Source organism: Propithecus coquereli, unplaced genomic scaffold (assembly GCF_000956105.1).
Source record: "Propithecus coquereli isolate 6110/MARCELLA unplaced genomic scaffold, Pcoq_1.0 Scaffold621, whole genome shotgun sequence".
In the NCBI taxonomy this organism is placed as follows: domain Eukaryota; kingdom Metazoa; phylum Chordata; class Mammalia; order Primates; family Indriidae; genus Propithecus; species Propithecus coquereli.
In genome coordinates, this window is record NW_012152186.1 from 181,221 (window position 1) to 199,861 (window position 18,641).

The 18,641-nt window shown below is 47.6% G+C and overlaps 1 protein-coding gene across 3 annotated transcripts in view; it reads right to left on the reverse strand.

Moving 5' to 3' along the window:
* NPRL3 (nitrogen permease regulator-like 3 (S. cerevisiae)) overlaps positions 1–18,641 on the reverse strand; it is a 51,782-nt gene that overhangs the window by 25,331 nt on the left and 7,810 nt on the right. Inside the window, exons 2-7 of one of the 3 annotated variants that reach the window (XM_012659601.1) lie at positions 18,244–18,313; positions 14,079–14,117; positions 10,341–10,470; positions 8,950–9,024; positions 3,737–3,890; positions 1,900–1,981 (exon numbers count right to left, since the gene is read on the reverse strand). In XM_012659601.1, coding sequence (XP_012515055.1) covers positions 1,900–1,981; positions 3,737–3,890; positions 8,950–9,024; positions 10,341–10,470; positions 14,079–14,117; positions 18,244–18,281 — 518 coding nt within the window. In that variant the 5' untranslated portion in view covers positions 18,282–18,313. Of the gene's footprint in view, positions 1–1,899; positions 1,982–3,736; positions 3,891–8,949; positions 9,025–10,340; positions 10,471–14,078; positions 14,118–18,243; positions 18,336–18,641 lie in introns of those variants that run through there. The other 2 variants (XM_012659600.1, XM_012659602.1) reach the window with 2 other exon arrangements.

An 18,641-nucleotide genomic window follows, 5' to 3' on the forward strand; every position in this document is an offset into this window, starting at 1 on the left:
AAACAAGTTGAAGAGATGTATAACTGTACTAAGGTAAAGCTGAACTGAGATGTATCGTTCTCCACTATTGCACTGGCTGAAACCCACCAGCTCACCAAGGCCCTGTGCTGGCAAAGCTGGGGCATCTTTTGTGCTGCTGGTGGGAGCAGAGAGAGGCACAAACCCCACAGAGAGAAGCAAAACATCACAAGTGCAGTTTACCCATTTGCGATGCTTTCAGGAATTCATCTTACGGATACAGAAGTGCACACACAAACACACACATGCAAATGGTTATCAGTAGAAGGCTGGAACCAACTATATGGTAGGGAGTGGGGGTAGCTAACTCTGCAGCCAGAAACAGAATGAAAAGTCCGTATGTAACAACACAGACAGAAGTCAATGCTGCACTTTTACACCGTGAAAGCGAAGGACAAAACAGCACATGTAGTGTGCTACTGTCGTGTACAGAGAACCACAGATCTGCGTCTGCCTGTGTGTGAGGAATGACAGGTGACACACGGCTGCCTGCTGGATGCATCCTGCCACCAGGGTGGGGACCTGCTGGGGGCACAGCAGGAAGGATGTAAGGCATTCTGACTTTCAAACTTAATATGTCACCTTTTCAAAAGCTGAAGTTAAAAAAAAACAAAAAGAAAATTAACAAAATGTTAACTGTGATCATCCCTGGATATAGGATTATAGATGACTTTTACTTTATATTTTTCTAAATTTTCTAAATGTTTATAATGAACATGCATTGTTGGTAAAAATCAGAAAAAATATTTAAAATTTTTTTAAAGAAAGAAATGATCCTGTATAAAACGTCGCTGCTCACACCCCACTGGGTCACAGACACTGGAGCTCACCTGCCCTGCTCTCAGGTCAGGCCCACCTCAAGGAGAATCCACAGGGAGCAAGGAGTCCGCCAGGAGGGAGTGAAGCCCCAAGAAGGCCCCAGCAGGGGCACTGACCTGAACACACGGTAAAGGAGAATGCAGGAAAACAGGAGAACTGGAAGGAGGGAAAGAAGGCTGGAAGAAGCAGAAAGAGGCCCAGGGTAGCAGGGGAGGCCCAGAAGGAAAGGCCATGCCAATACCGAGGAGAAAGACCTGCACTAGACATGCTGTCTGCCCCTCAATGTTCCTGGTGCTATGTGGTACCCTCCGCTGTGACAAGGCGCTATGTGAATGGGCCCTTGACCTGCAGGGGCGGGAAAGGTCCTTGTCCCCAGCTGCAGCTTCAGGGCCAGGGAGGAGCTGAAACTAGCACAGGACCCAGGGCTACAGGGCAGTGGTCACACAGACGCCCTCAATAAGAAAAGGATGTCTTCACTTGTCCAGATTTAACAGAGTTGATGCTCAGCTACCAATACAGTCAGAACAATTGTGAGGCTTCATCATGCCCACAATGCCTGCTGCCCTCATGTACGCAGTGTCCCAAACCCCAACTCCTCCAGAGCAGCAAGTAGCACAGCCAACCCCAGCTCCACCCATTGGGCCTCAGTTCCCTCATGGGTGAAAAGTGCGGTCAGTGACAACCACCTCATGAAGGTGGACCCAGAACTTGATACTGTGGCATTCTCAATAAAATGTCACTTGGTGTTTGATGATTCAAAAATACTTTCAGACTCTCATGCATAAATTTAGGTTCGCTTTTCTATTTTAAGAGGAATCTGGAGGTGACTGCCCCAGCTGAGTGCACTCCTCTTCAGCAAAGGGGCTGGAACTTAGAAAACAGCCACCAAAATTACTTCTCTCAAGAGCAGCCACACAACCGTCCCTTCCCAGTCCTCTCTCGCCCCAATCTCAGCAGAGCTCTGATGCCCGCACACCAAGAGGACGGCGTCCAGCAAGGGGAGCCCCACCTGTGGAAGGCTAGCCCACGAGAAGGTTCAATGAACATGCTCACTGGGCTTACCTGTCATAAGCTTCCTTGAGGTCCCTGGCCAGCTTGCACTTGGGCAAGATGTGATGGAATGGGGACTGGGGACCTTCATTTCCTGCAAGAATCACACACATCACAAAAGAATTTAAAGCTTCAAAAGCAAGGAAACTTTTATAGGCCAGAATAGGGAATACCTTTAAAAACTAGTTTAACTTAAAAAGAATTTTAAGTGACTTTAAACCAAACATCAGGAAACTTCTCACTTCTTTTCATAAAATCTATGCATCAATTCGAACTAAAATTAGACTTAGGCTGCTTTGTTCAGCTACCTTAATCTGGAACATTTGTATTTACACTTTACCCTGGCCCTCCCCACCTGCAGTTACAGCACCGCTGAGCAAACCATCTCGTGGGCCCCTCCCTGGGCTTCTCCCTCAGACCACCAAACCCTGTCTCTGTCTCAGCGATCAGGTGTTCCCTTGACACATCCCACTCCTGCCCATCAAATGTGTCTGCTAATGTGATTTATGATTGAAGTCTTTTGTTAATCCTTTTTCATAAGCTGAATTTTTTTACTTTCTGTGATAAAGTCACAGACTCTAAAAGAGAATGTTTAAAAAAATAAAACTTTTGGATTGTTATTATCATAATTATAATTAGTACATAATTGGCCAAAACAGAAATGTATTGCAAATTTTAGCAGCTAATTGTCAAACATAAAAAGTAAATTTTGACTGAAAATGCAGCTAAATCAGACAGGGATGTTCTTTTTTTGTTGTTAATTTACATATGACAATCAATACTTTTATTGCTAGAACAACTAGATCTGACTTCAATTTTATTCCTAGTTTTTTTGTGTTTTGTTTTTTTTTTTTTTCTTTGAGACAGAGTCTCGCTCCTTCGCTCCAGTAGGGTGCAGTGGCGTCATCGTAGCTCACAGCAACCTCAAACTCCTGGGCTCAAGTGACCCTCCTGCCTCAGCCTCCTGGGTAGGTGGACTACAGGCATGCACCACTGCACCCAGCTAAATTTTCTACTTTTAGTAGAGATGGGTCTCGCTGTTGCTCAGGCTGGTCTCAAACTCCTGACCTCAAGCGATCCTCCCACCTCGGCCTCCCAGAGTGCTAGGATTACAAGTGCTAGTTTGCTCTTTTATAATTGAGATGCTAACCAAAGAAAACAGAGCTGGAGGGTTCGTTATAGGCGTCCCTCCATGCTTTGAAATCTTGATGGCATGCCAAAAATCATACAATGATCAGCAAACATTATTTTTAATAATTGGTTAGTTGATAACTCGACTAGGTCATCCTTCAATTTGGTTAAAAGTAAAGAACTGGAAACCGCCCACCTCACCATGTGCATTTGCCCATCGGCCCCCACCTGAGTCCTCCTACCCCAGGGCAACATGTCTAGTAGGACCAGGGCCAGACAGAGGTGCCTATCTTATGTGAAGGGTAACCATAGCACGGTGTGGAGAAGAAGAAAGTTTCCAGTTGGGAAATCAATTTCAGCACATCCATCCAGGAAAGCAGATCTACTCCCCCTTGGGGAGTCTTCCTGTATCCCCCAGGCATAATCAGCCCAGAGTGAAGATAATGTATCTCTCTAAGCCTCAGTTTCCACATCTGCAAATGAGGATGATCATGGTCCACACCTCACAAAGCTGTTGTGAGGACATCCTTTCCAATGCCCAGCTCACCAAAGCTGATGCCATCACCAGCTCCTGACTTGTCTGTTGGTATTAGAGTGGGAAAGGCCCCACCAACATCTGCACGGTCGACACTAATCGGCAGCTCCTCCACAGGGACCCACACTGCAGAGAGGCCATCAGCCAGCCCAGCCCCTTCCCATCATGCCCCACTGCACTCACCATCAGCCATGGCGGACACCTCGTCCTGCAGTGCCAGTATCAGCTTGGCCTCCCGAGTGAGGTACTGGCAGCGGCGCTCCTCGTGCTGTAGTACGGTGGCGATGCGCCGGGACAGGCTATGCAGACAGTTTATCACTGACGGGTCAGCGTTTGCCTGTGGGAGAGAGGCCATACTCAGACTCAAGAGTACACACAGGGACATGGCTCAACGCAGTTGAAACGGAGCTAATACGTGTGCACAGCAAAAACTCAAAAGAAACTTTCTCCACTCTTTTTCCCCAGGCTCCCCTTCAGGGGCCACTGCTGCCCCCAGTTTCCTGAGTCCCCTCCAGTGCCCACCCACAGAAACACCGACTGCCAGCCCCTATCCTCTATTCTTAGGGATGGTCACCTGGGTGGGAGCACAGAGATGGCTCTGTGGGAGACACCCTGGGGGGGACACAGACATTTCCACTGCGCCAGGGCTGTACAGAAAGGCAGGGTGCAGCTGAGGGCACAGATCCTGCCTGCCTACCTGTTGTGGGACCACAAGTCACAGGTCCTCATCTGAGAAACACGGCAATGCACTTCCTTCACCAAGGACTAAGTGGAGGGAATTAGACACAGAAAACACTCAGAACAGAGCCTGCCCTGGGCAAAAACCCTGGAAGTGTTTGTGGTCGTCACTGCACTGTTGACTACTAGTGGACATGATCGGCCTATAATATGTAAGAATATAGCCGGGCGCAGTGGCTCATGCCTGTAATCCCAGCACTCTGGGAGGCTGAGGCGGGAGGATCGCTTGAATTCAGGAGTTCAAAACCAGCCAGAGCAAGAGCGAGACCCTGTCTCTACCAAAAATAGAAAAATCAGCCAGGCGTGGTGGTGTAAGCCTGTAGTCCTAGCTACTTGGGAGGGTGAGGAAGGAGGATCACTTGAGCCCAGGAATTTGAAGTTGCAGTGAGCTATGATGACATCACTGTACTCTAGCCTGGGCGACAGAGTGAGACTCTATCTCAAAAAAAAAAAAAAGGGTAAGAATTCAGTCACAACAGGCCACATCATTACAGGGGTGCACAGAGCAGTAACAGAAGCACTATGCTAGTTGTTCACCGAATACTTTCTGTTCTCAAGGATGAGCAGTTCTTCCCAGCAGGAACGACACTGGTTAACTAGAGAGCCAGCAGGCCCCAGGCCCATGTCCCCGCCCCAGCACTCATGCTGACCGGGTCAAAGGAGGGTGCAGGAGGCTCTCAGGAACAAGACGGGCCCTCGTCCCTCCTTATCCTATCAAGGGACAGAGAGCCAAGCAAGCGCATCTGCCAAAGCCAAGGGTGGAGCGTGCAGCTGTGGGGTCTGTGAAAGCACTTCAGGGAGCAGATAACGGGGTAAGCCATGACTCAGTGCTTCTGGAGGCCAAGAGGGCTGCTGAGTCATCTCTGGAGGTGGAGGTGGGACAAGGGACAGGGACGAATGGTGCTGCTGATTAGAAACCCTGGTGCTGCCTCCCCTCCTGTTTATCTGGCAGGCAGGGCCATGCCCAAAGGGTTCACAGCCAGACTTTTGGGCCAAAACCTGACCCAGAGAGTAAACACTTTCTTCACCTGGAGTTGGAGAGGTTTTCCACACTCTCAGCAGATCCCATGTTTACAAACAAAACTCACACCTGCGCTGACTTACAACAAAGCAGCATGCCCTCCCTCCCCCTCCTTGTCGAGGTCATCCCCTCGACAGTGTCCCCAGAACTGGAGGGCCAGTTTATAGGGTATATACAATTGCCTCAAAACAAAATACGTATTTGGAAGAATCTGTATAAAAATACACCCACCAGCAAAGCAAGGAGGAGGAGGAGAATGAATGATTATTCCCTTGAAGACGTAATCAAGTCATACCCGAGTGCCTGACCCTCTGCTGAAGGCCCCACCCCCACCCCCACCTGGTAGAGCCACCACAGTATCCCCAAGGCAGGTGTCCAGGGACCACCTGCTTGACTCTCCCAGATGTGCAAGGTGGTGCTTGCGCCAGGAGGGGCTCAATGACCTGCACTGACAGGGTGTCCTGCACATCCTGTCTGCAAAGCCTGACGCTGAGTGAGGGACAGGCTGAGAAAGCTGCCACCTAGGGTGTGCCAGCCCTAAGTGGGAATTCTTAGAAACTGCACACTTTTACCATATGTGATATGAAGCGGCATTAAGTTCAGGGCATCACCCATGAGACTTTCTCACCCCAAAATCTTGTATCCAACCAAGCCTTCAAAGTTAACTTCTAGTTTATAGGAAATACAGGGACAGAAAGCAAGACCAACTTCACAATGAGTCCAAACATGGAACATTCGATGGAAGAAAGGGTGGGGAGAGCTCTGGGCTGGCAGAGACTCCAAGCACCGGGTAGGCTGGGTTTGCATCCTGGTTCAGACAGTCTAAAAGGGAAAAATGTTTTTGTAATCAGGAAAAGTTTTAATGGACCAGGTACTAGCTGATATCAACATATCATGGCAAATTTTTTCAGATGTAAAAAATAAGTGTCCACATTTTATAGACATGCCTTCTGAAGTATGTGGGTATGAAGAGCCATGAGGTCTGGCAGTTGCCCTGAAATACAGAGAGGGTGCTGGGCACGGTGGCTCATGCCTGTAATCCTAGCACTCTGGGAGGCCGAGGCGAGCGGATGGTTTGAGCTCAGGAGTTCGATACTAGCCTAAACAAGAGTGAGATCCCGTCTCTACTAAATAAATAGAAAGAAATTAGCTGGACAACTAAAAAAATATATATATAAAATTAGCCAGGCATGGTGGTGCATGCCTGTAGTCCCAGCTACTCGGGAGGCTGAGGCAGGAGGATTGCTTGAGTCCAGGAGTTCGAGGTTGCTGTGAGCTAGGCTGACGCCATGGCACTCTAGCCCCGGCAACAGAGTGAGACTCTGTCTCAAAGAAAAAAAGAAAAAAGAAAAGAAATACAGAGAGGGGAGGAAAGATAGAGCCAGGGTGCAAAGGCAGTGGCTATGAGACCTCAGAGACAGATGCATGAGGTTTGTCAGACTGTTCTCTCTAGTTAACGATTTATTTAAAACTTCTCAAAGAAAAAAAAAGTGTACATTTTTGAATGACTACTGAAAGGAAGGAAAAAAACATGTCCACTCTAAAATACTAGCTCTTTACACTATTAAAATTTTTCTCACTCTTCCATGTCACAGCCAGCTGAAGGCCTACACCGTCTTGCTCCCTGCTGCTTTTGTCTGGCAGTGATCGACCCACACTACCCCAGGTTCTGGTCTCATCTTCATTTCTCATCCTTAATGACCAGAAGATGGGCCAGTGTGTAACAATAACCACACTGTTTAATCATTCCTCAACTACTAGACACCAGGATTATTTCCAGTTTAATTATTATGATAAAAGTCTCTATTCAGTTATAAAAGCTGCTTGTTTTCTTGATAAGATTGCTAACATGGGACTGTAGGCCTAAGGGCCTCATACAGGCTGCTGTCAGATGCTCCTCCCCAGGAAGGAGAGGCTGCCTGCAACACCCAGGCAGGGCCAGGCTGATTCTCGCCGCCCGTCCCACAGGGGTTATCAGTGCTGACAGGTGGACAGCATTCGTCATGGACTTTTTTTATTCACGTGCTTGTTTTTTACTTAATTTGTTTCTCTTCGTGGCTGTTTATATTATGTAATTATATAACAAATACAAAGATACTGAGAAAATGCAAACACCGTGAAAGTGTATCAAGCATAAAGTGAGGTTCTTCTCCTGGTACCTTATACCACAGGGATAGCCACCGTTAACAAATGATTTTGTTTTAACTTGCAGGTCTTTATTTATCAACAAGGTAACTCAGTCTTAAAAACTAAGCTCCACTTAAAAGGAGTTTTTCTCTACCATCATTTTGGTTTTGAGCCACGTATAGTGAGATGTACGGTCTCCAAACCAAATAAACCTCAATGGAAAAAACACTTGAGATGTAGAGTGGTGTCTGCTTTTGCAGGTTGTCAGAGGACACACTGTCCTTTGTCACTGAGATCTACTCAATTCCTTGCTGTCACTTTCTGCACATAAGTCACTGTGCAAATCACACGTGCCCAGCTAGAAAGAACTACTGGATTCTTTGGTGAGAACTGATAGTGAGATATTTGAGAATTCCATTTTTTAACAATCACTGAAAATAAATTTCCTATGTATTTCAAAGTCCCTTTCATAATATTAGCCAGTCCTCACCCAGCGGTGCATTTTCTGTTTATTTGGATCCCTAATGTTTTAACAGGTTTATTTAGAGCCCTTGTTTTAACAGGTTTTTAACATTTACATTTCCTAAAACAAAAAACAAAACAACAAAAACACCCAGGTATAGTTCCGATAACTAGTGAAAACAACCTCAAATAGAGCTGGGAACTGTCTTAAGAAACAACTAGGCTTAATCAGCAAAATGGAAAATAACAAGTGTTGGTGAGGATATGAAGAAATTGGAAGGTTCGTATATTGCTGGTGGGAATGTAAAATTGTGCCTCTGTGGAAAACAGCTTAGCAGTTCTCCAAAAGGTTAAACACAGAATCACCATATGACCCAAAATTTCACTCCCAGGTATATATCCAAGAGAAATAAAAACATGTGTCCACACACAAATTTGTAGACAAATGTCCACATTGGCACTGTATAATACATAATAACCAAAACATGGAAACAACTCAAGTGTCCATCAAAAGATAAATGGATAAACAAAGTGTGGTCTATCCACACAGTGGAATATTATTTGGAATAAAGTATTGATACATGCTACAACATGGATCGACCTCAAAAACATGCTAAGTGATAAGCAGGCAGACACTGCAGGTCATGTACTGTATGATCTCATTTATATGAAACATGCAGAATAAGTAAATCCACAGACACGGAAAGCAGATCAGTGGTTAAAGGAGAGAATGGAGAACTCCTGCTTTATGGGTACAGGGGTTTCCTTCTGGGGTGGTGACAACGCTCTGAATCTAGACAGTGGTGATGACGGCACAGCACTATGACTGTACCAGATGCCGTCAAACTGTACACTTTAAGATGGTAAATACTATTATGCGTATTCTACCAAAACAAAAAGAAGGAAACAAAGAGGTGGACTCTGCCTATACCCCAGGAGGCACCAGCCCACCCTGAGCTCTAAGTCAACAAACGATGCACTCACTGGAAATGAGCTGCTTTTCCCCTCGCCCTCCTCCCTGATCTAAGCCATTTATACAAATACTCACCCTCAGTGCAAATACCACATTGAAAAGAATCATGGTAGGTGCTTCCCTTTTCGGGGATGGATCTGTTTTGGAGACCTGTAAAAGAGGCACAATTCTAATAAATTGAGAGCTGTGACTTTCTAAGGAAAGCTGTTCAAAGCTATTCTACTTCAGGCATGGGAAAAGGCCCCAGAATATAGCAGAACCAGAGAAACACAGAGCCCCAGGTTCTCTGAAAAGCAACTAGTGACTTTGCTCTGGAGGAGTGCCCACTGGAGAGAGAGTCACAGATGTAGAGGGCTCAAACGGATCGAGGACCCAGACCCAAACCCCACTGCCATCCACAGTGTCTACCTGCATCCACCCAGGCTTCTATACCAGGTAGGACAAGTACTCAGAACAATTTAGACAGGACAATGCTTATGGCCAACAGAGGCCTGAGCAGGCCTTGGTGAGGCAGATCCAAGAACTTATTTCTGTGCTCCTCACTCTGGCATCCAGCCAGCTTTGGTCCCAAAACCAGGGCACTCAGAAGCAGCATCAGAACGGGCACCACAGAGCTCTTGGAAGTCAACTACAAGCGTTGCCACCAGGAGGAGTCAGAGCCACGGGCTGGCCCAGCACATATCCCCACCCATGCCAGTCGCTCCAGCTCTACAGGGCGCGACTATCAGCAAGTGGCCAGCTGTCCCCTCCATCACGCGCAGACAGAGGACTGAGCCCCAGCTGTGGGGGCCCTGGTCAGAAGGAAGGGTGCTGTCCCTGGGGCCAAACGCATGCAGCTGCCTCAGAAGCTCCTTCCGCGGGCTTATTCATGGAGGTTTGCAAGTCACACAGCAGAACCTCACACAATTTCTGCAGTGTATAAACATAGCTAAAACCTACACTGTCGCATGGAACCCTACAGAATCTGCGTAATGCCGTCACTGACCCTGCCTGCATGCAAAGAGCTGACTGGCAGGCCCTGGTGTAAAAGTCCCCTTGGCTAACAGTGTATGCCATCTTGCTAACACTCCTCAGTGCTGTGATACTCACTCATCAGGGAACACATATAGAGGTAGAGGTTTAGCACAATAATAAGTGCTAAATGATAATAATATTGGCTATTAGAATATCATTTAATAGGAAGAAATGCTTGCACCACTTTGTAGGAAGTTCACAAGTTTGACAGATGCCGGTTAACTCATTCTTTTGGCCTCCTCTGGAAATAGACATCCTACACATAAAGGGACGGATACAGCAGAGACCAGAATGCCAAGAGCAAAAGCTAGGAGAAGAGACTGATCAGATCTGCTGCCCAAAGGCTACCTTCACCAGAGCTAGCATCAGCCTCAGCCCTGAGGCCCCCACAGCTAGGATGGGCCAGGCCTACCTTCCCAGGGAGGGCCACACCTGCCCAGGGAGAGACATACCTGCCCCAGAGCATGCTGCAGTAGTGTTGGGTGCCCAACAAACCGTACGTTATCAATCTTCAGTTCAAATTTTTGGCCACACATTTCAGACTTGGTTGCCAAAATTGTTGCCAGAATAACATCTGAAAACCTTAAAGTTAAAAAAAGGTAGAGTGAAAATACGTTAACAAAGTATCACGTACCAGGCCCCACTGGCACCAGAGGGGAAGGGTCTCAGTATATGGCAGATTTATAAAGTTGCTCAGCCCCCACTGCTGACGCAAGTTCTATCAGTTGCCCTTCTGAAGCAATCCCCCAGGTTAGGGATGTAAAATCACCAGAATTACAAGGTAAAAGGAATGAGAAGCACAGACTGAAGGCACATGCTGTCATTTCTCGGCATGCTCTACGAAATTCAGGAGAGAAATAGTGGCAGTTTGCTTTCAAAAGGAGGATCAGCTAGAGCTGGCACTGCTCTGAGGAGCTGCTCCTTAAGGCTCATAGGCAGAGGGGAGTCCTCTCCCGACCATGCTCAGGTTTGCTGGGCTGCACCCTTCAACCGCCAGCCCCCTCCCCCACAATGCCATGTAAAGGGCAAGGGGACTGCGCTCAGCCATGTGTGCAAGCTGCTGACTCCCTTGCTCAAAGCATGGCTGCCTGGCCCTTCACTCATGCCAAACACCTAAATTTTCCAGATTTTATCAGGGAAGAAACTTTGTGTAAAATGTGCAGACCCACTGTGATTATAGTGACTTCCAAATGGCACAAACACAGGGTGCACATGACCGAGTGCCACGGAGCAGCGGGAACAGCTGTGGTGTGGGTGAGAGCTCACCCCTTTCTAAGGTACATCGGTGCACTATGTCTCCTTACTGCACCCCTGGTCCCTCCTGCCTGGGGGGATCCGGATAAGGGAGAGTCGCCTGCAGGGGTGCTGCGGGTGGGCGCTAGCTCTTATCTCTGAAGGCTTCTGTACTGGAAACACAGATGCACCGTGTCTGATCAGGACCTAGATGGGAGAGAAGTCCCATGCTCATCCCTCCACCCAGGAAAACTATTTCTAATATCTGAGTCAGGAGGCTCCACTGTCTTGGGAGGGCAGCTCCAGCTCCCCCAGGGCTGTATTCTGCCCCTGGGCAGGGAGACTCCTAGAAGAGACCACCGAGGAAAGATATTCCAGTGTGTGTCTGTCATGCTTCTCTCCTGGAGGCCCTCTTGGTGAGGGGCAGGGGACTAACATCATAACTCCTCCATTTAATGATGAAAAAGGAAGGTCTGCTTTGAACTGCTGCTATAGCTGCTCAACTCTGTAGTAGCAAATGATCTGGGATAACACAGATGGAGGAATAGGGCCATTTGTTCCAGGCGACCTCACACAAAGCAGGGCTGTAAGAGAACTGACCTAGACTCATCCTTGAGCAAACAGCCCAAAATGCAAGACAAGCAGCCATGGGATTCTTTCTAAGTCTACCCAGGCCAATGGGGTGCCTAGGATGGCCAAGGTCTGGGGGATCATGCTGGTTTCCAGTCTTCCTCACAGCTGGCATACCATCTTACTGTCCTAGCACACCCTAGGCCACAGACACACAGGATGCAGAGGGTGTGATCAGAACAGGCTCCTTGCCTCTCACATAGTCAGGGGGTAGAGGGACCTTCCAAAACCAACCTTGTCAGAGGCATCCTGGGAAATGCAGGACCCACAACCGAGTGTTTGGCCATCCATTGCGGGTCTCTCCTTCCCTGGAATACTACTCTCTGGAATGATTAAACCAGAGGTGGAAGATTCCAGTGTCTTAGACCACAAGCATCATATGCTTTCTTCAAATTCTAAAGGGCTCACTCTGTCCTGTAACTCCCATCTGAGGTGACATGGTGATGTTTAAGAAGGGTGTGAGGAATTAAAGCCTCACCAAACACTTCTGCTCTAGCAACTGGTCCAGTGCCAACATTTTACACACCATCTAAACAAACAGCACCCCTCCACTCTGCCACCCAGTGCCTCATGGGACGCAGAGATAACAGATAGGAAAATAACCTCCCCTACTCCAGAAACTTCACTTGTTCCTGTAATAGCCAAAAATCTCCACCAAAAACCGCTGCTCTGTCATGAAGAGCCAAAGACATGCCTCAGTCCTGTCCCTCAGGCACCGGTCCAGGGACCTAAGTTAGTTTGCTTGTGGGATGGGTCCCGGGACTCTCAGAGGCAAGCAATGGTAGCCCAGTTCACATCTACAAATACCTAAATCCCAAGGCGCCCTTGGACAGCCAAATAAAAGGCTCTTTGCTCGAGACTGCAAAGAGAACAAACTGGAAAGCCGTGCGCTGCTGAAGTTAAAAATCGCACTGCCAGATGATGTAATATTAATCATCTTAATATTATACATGTATGATGAAAAAATACTTGAGTGTCTTTATACTTTCTGTAGTGTGTCTGGTGATATAATGTGCACAAAGACAGAATTATATCATGCAATTAGGGGAGGGGGCATAACTTATAAATAGCAAATGGAACCACAAACAAGTGACAATGTTTTTTGTTTCTAAAATTTGTAAAAGTCCTTTTCCCTTTGTTTTTTGAGACAAGGTCTTGCTCTGTCACCCAGGCTGGAGTGTAGTGGCATGATCATAGCTCACTGCAGCCTCGACCTCCTGGCCTCAAGCAATCCTCCTGCCTCAGTCTCACGAGTAGCTGGAACTACAGGCAAGTGCCACCATGCCTGGATAATTTTTTAAGAAAATTTTTTGTAGAGACAGGTCTCACTATGTTGCCCAGGCTGGTCTCAAACTCCTGGCATCAAGCAGTCCTCCTATCTTAGCTTCCCAAAGTGCTGGGATTAAGGCATGAGCCACAGTACCTGGCCCTTTTCCTTTGTTTTAATGGTGAAAGGCCTGATAATGTACTACAACACAATAAAATAGCTGTTACAAAAACTAAAAAATCCCTGAATAACTTGGAAATTCAAGGAAAACACATTTAGGAAGATGAACCAACCTACCTGGAGAACAGGCCAGGACCTTCTACTCCTGATGAGCCATTCTGGAGCAGGGCTTGTTCTCTATCTTGGCCAAAAAAAGGGAAGGGAGGACAGCCTGGAAGGGAGCTCAACTCTCCCCACTCACCTCCTTGCTCGGCCTTATGGACCTGTGTGTACCTCCAAGGTCCAGAGGAGATGCCCTGTCAAGGGGACGACAGAGTCCCACCTCGCCCTGCCCTCCTGGAACAGCACCGTGTCAACTCCGTGGGAACACTTTTGCCTCTACTGGGCACATCCAATCCCATGTAAGCCTGAGTATCACGCTTAATGCCCAACCCTTGGGAGAGGCCTCCCACTAAGCCCCTCTGAAAAATGAAGACAAGGAACAATGATCACTGGTCTCCCTAGGGTGGCAGTGAGCTACGGAGACAAGAAGCCTCACTCCTGCTCACCCATGACCCTTATAAGACTACCGCTGACGACCTGGAGGAGAAGGAAGTTGGTGTGACATGCCTGGCCCCAGAAGTCTCCGTGGTGCCAGCTAACCATGCCTTGGCCTCTCAGGTAATATGACACAGCTAAGTAACTGGGCAGAGAAAGGGTAGGGCCATGGGGAAGTCCCCCTCAACTTATGCGGGGACTGGGGCAGTGAGGTCCAAGCCAGGGCCTTTGTGCCTCGTTAGTCATTCTTTAACATTGAGGGAAATCAGGAATGAAGCACAATTACAAGAAGAGAAGGCAGCAGAATCAAGACAGAAAGATGGTGGAGAGGTCTTGGTCTTACCCTGCAACCAATTGCTCATCGGTTGGAGGACATGGCTCGCTGAAATAGGAACAGGACCATCAAGACCAAACAAAAACATATTGTTTTATTTATTTTTTAAAAAAAAAACATAAAAAGTTACAAAGTTATTTTATAAAAACAGTGTTAAAGTCTAGCGGAAGTACCACTATTAAGCATTAACTGCTGGGTGTCAAGACTAAGCAACTTACTGGACAAGAAAGAGGATATATACACTCCCCATGTTGAACACTTACCATGGGGTTTTCTTACCAAAGTTCAAATTCTCACACATAAATACAGGCTGGGCAGGAAAGAGAGTCAGTTTTCAGAAGCAAGAGTAAGGCTGGAAGAGCTGGCTGAGACCCCAGCACCATACAGCTGGATGCCTGTGCACAAGTATCTAGAAAACTGGTTTCTTGGTTTCTCACCTGTGTGACAAGAAATTGTCTACATGGGATCAAATAGGACCCTCATAGGCAAAAACCTTCTGAAAACTGTAGTGTCATGTGAGTATCATCAGCCCCAATTCTTAAGATACTGTGACCGTCTGCACAGCTGACCTCCCTGAGTCTCTGCCTGGAGCAACCAAGACAGTCACAGTAGATCCATACATATCTGTGTCAGAAAACATCTGGGCTTCTTCACTATCCAACTTCCATCTTTTAGAAAGAGTGTAAGAATTTATGATCTTCTGCAGAGATTTCTGTTCTGGGACATGGTGCTTTCTATGTATCCTGAAAAGAGAAAGGGGACCTGAATCCAAGAGTGGAAACAATGTGGGAGCCCTGCCATGACACACTGCCAAAGGCCCACACGAGAGAAACACACAAGGAGGGAGCCCTCTCCTCAGCAGCTCACAAACTTTAGCTGATCGGGTTGTATAGTATTAAAGGGTTAAGTTTTGTGGACCTCCCCAAGATTGCCCAGAAAGTCAGAATCCTTGAAGCTGGAGTCTGACTCTGAGCTTTATCTCCTACAAATGGACAAGGCACAATGCAAGCCCTTTAACCTCCAAAGGAAGGAGCAAGCACACAGGGTTTCCGAGTGTCAGCCAAGTCCCACTTCCTGACAGGAGCACAGTATGGACTTGTGTCTGCCCCTCTGAGGAAGGCAAGCACTCACTGAGACATGGATGTTCCTATGGCACTGGATGGCTCTGGGAAGAAGAGGTGGAGGTGACTCGCCACCCTCAGGCATCTACATAAGACAGTGACGTGAAGGTTCGGTCTACAGCATGTGCCCACCACACTCTGTAGGATGCACAGCAAGAGTCAAACCTGAACCCCTGAGCCTGCGCCTGTCCCAGCGCACTGCCCTGCAGTGTGGATGCAATGGCTGGGCCAGGGAGAGGGTGGGGAATTTTTAAACTTGGGGACACAACTGCCACCTTCTTGTGTATCAATCCCAGCTACAGGAATGAAGGGGCATCTTCCTACCGCATCGGTGTAGGGCTATAAACACACACGACAGTAGAGGCAAGGCTGTCAAAAGAGGCCCGGTGGAGCCCCATGTGTTGCCGGCTGGAGGGTCTGCGTGCTGTGAGCTGGAGAGTGCCTGCCTGGCTCAGGACCCAACTGCACCGGCAAGCTGGACCCACTGCGGCAAGACAAGCAGCCAAGCCTGAGGGGGGCAGCAGTGTCACCAGATTCCACAGCCTCACAATGGCATTCGAGAGTTAAAAGGATGGAACTGGGAAGGTCTTCTGGATTGTGTTTAAAGTACAACGATTTCAGAGCATTTTGACAATAAAAGGCATCAGCTTTTCTCCAAGCTTCCAGCTCCCCATTCTGAGGCAGTGGCAGAGTACTGCTCGAAATCTCTGAGAGTGGGGCCAGGAGATGGCTGCCCATGTAGGGAGGGGACATATGCACATCAGCCTTGCTGACAGATACCAGGTTTTCTCTCAGACTTCTCTCGATGGCTTTTCCCCTACCACTGTGGGGGACACACGGTACATTTAAGCATGAGCTCCCCAACCCCTCACACCCAACCAACAGGAACATTACAACTTTTCTGACCTTGAATTTCAAGTTTTAGAGATACTGGACAATATCCACTTTCTTTTCTCCTTACTGAATTCTAGAAAACGGTTATAAAAAATAAGTAACAGCTAATTCCTACTCCCTGAAACACATCTTGATGATGCACCTTATAAAACCAGCCTGCTCCCTAAGCCAACACTGTACAGCAGAGCTTTGTACAATGATGGAAATATTCCAAATCTGAGCCATTTAATACAGTAGCCACTAGTCAGTCCCATGTAGCCACTGAGCACCTAAAATGTGGCTAGTGCAACTAAGGAAATGAATTTTTTATTTTATTTACTTTGAGTTAATTTCAATTTAAATAGCCACACTGGCTGGATAGTCTGCAATACTGGGCAGCACGGCTCTGCTGTCCTCACTTCTCTGAGGCAGGCCACCACCACTCAGAAGCTAATGTGTAGCCTGGTAACACTGTTTCAATCTGGCAAAGCAGGAACATTCCACCAGCTCCAGAAAGAAAAGCACCTTTGAGAACAACAATCAAGGAAGACACAGAGAATGGGCTTGACCCACCTTCACTGCCCTGTTCCAGGAAGATGCTCTGAGCTACGACAGGGCCTGGTGGGCCCGTGTGACAAAATAAAGCAGGAGGGGAGCTGGGGCCCTGAAGGTATTCACCTGTACCCTGAAAACATCGGGGGTACGCAGCAGGATGCACAGATGCTGTATGTTAAAATTACCAAATGGAGTAATCCTTAAATTTAATAAAAGAGATTCTAGAGAGAACCACTCCCCTTCCACGGTTTTCCTTCTTCGTTATGTTAGATACTAAATTAATTCCCTAGAAAACATCCTCATGGTCATTTTATTGTAAGTCTCTGAAAATTAACTGTAGGAATTAGGTACTGCCAGCCTTCCTAGGAAATCTCTCTGCAGAGACACTTCCAAGAACCCTTTCGGAGTCTTCAGCAGCCTGAGCCTCACATCCACTGGAGCTTGGGGGAAGGAGAACATGGGGGGTAGGTGGCAGCAAGTTCTGCTCTAAGCTTATCTGTGGCACAGGTAGAGGGAGGACAAGACACAGTTGTCCAGCATGAGGGGCAAAGCTTTCTATGTGCCTCTGACAAACAAGAGTTTGTCTAAGCCACCATTTTTGAAGGACAAAACAACCATAATTCTACATCAAGAAAGTCAACTCCTGGTATGTCCAACAACTCTCCCATCCCCTGCTACCCCCGCCTGCTGGTCCTTCTCCCAAAGATCACTCCCCTCAAAGGCAGTCATCGTCATCACTCATGCCAGAGGCCCCAACATCCTTACAAAAGAGGATAAAAAAATCACACTCTTAGAATTGCAAATTGTTATGGCAGGTGTGGTGCCCTGTCTGAGAACTGGAGAGAAAGAGTGCTAGTTCACTGCCCGGCAAAAGTCCATCACAGGGATCTCAGCTACTTTCTCCTGGGACAGTGGAGGTCAAGTCCCTTACCCCATGCAGACCCCATCTGTGTTTAGGGGAACCCCTCAGGCAAGTAACTTAACAATCTTTTCTCCTTTACCTAGGCCTATGTTAACATTTGCTAAGTTTTAAAATAACATCAAAAGGCAGAAATAGTCATTTCTGAAGTTTCTACCCTCACAGCACCTCCTGGAGAGAAGAGAGGGAGCAAACACTGGAAGGAACAGGACCCACCTTTCACCTGTGCCTACAAAAGCGTCCATGGTCATACCACCCCAGCTCTCAGCCCCTCCACCCGTACCACCACCTGAGCCCAGCCACTCAGAAGGGACCTAGCCAGGCTGTGCTGCACCTGAACACCTGCATTTGACCTCTAGGTACATGCTCAAGGAATTAGATCCAAGGACAACACAGGGGTCTGCTTTCTTCTATGTTCTTCTCATAGGAGATAAACACCCCACACGGACATGGCCTCATCTGTTCTCAGACCTGCTTTGACAAGCACACAGCCCAAAACTGGAACGTGTGCCCAAATTATTTCAGCAAGCCAGAGACTGGCAATGCAATCCTCAGCTCTGTACTACCTGAAAGCACCCACTAAATGGAAAAAAAAGGACACTGGATTTCTCAAAGGAGAAAACATCTGGGTCAACAGAAAGCTGGGGCTTTGCCTAGCCCTGGGACCAGGATGTGCCCCATCCTGGAGTGACCACTGAGTCCTTACCTGGAGTCGCCATCCTGGTCGTCAGTGTGGTCGCCCATGTTGTTAACAGCATATCTGCTACGTGGCTTATCTGAGCGAGGGCAAAAAGGGGAGAATGGCTAAGAAAGCATGATCCCTCCACATACAGGATTACGGAGCCGTTAAAATCCATGTTTTCTAAAAGTGGTTTACCCACACAATAGAATATAATTCAAACAGAAAAAGGAATGAACATGGATAAACCTTGAAAACATTATGCTGAGTGAAATAAGCCAGACACAAATATTGAAATATCTAGGCCGAGCACAATGGCTCACACCTATAATCCCAGCACTCCGGGAGGCCAAGGCGGGAGGATCACTTGAGGTCAGGAGTTTGAGACCAGCCTGAGCAAGGGCGAGACCCCATCTCTAGTAAAA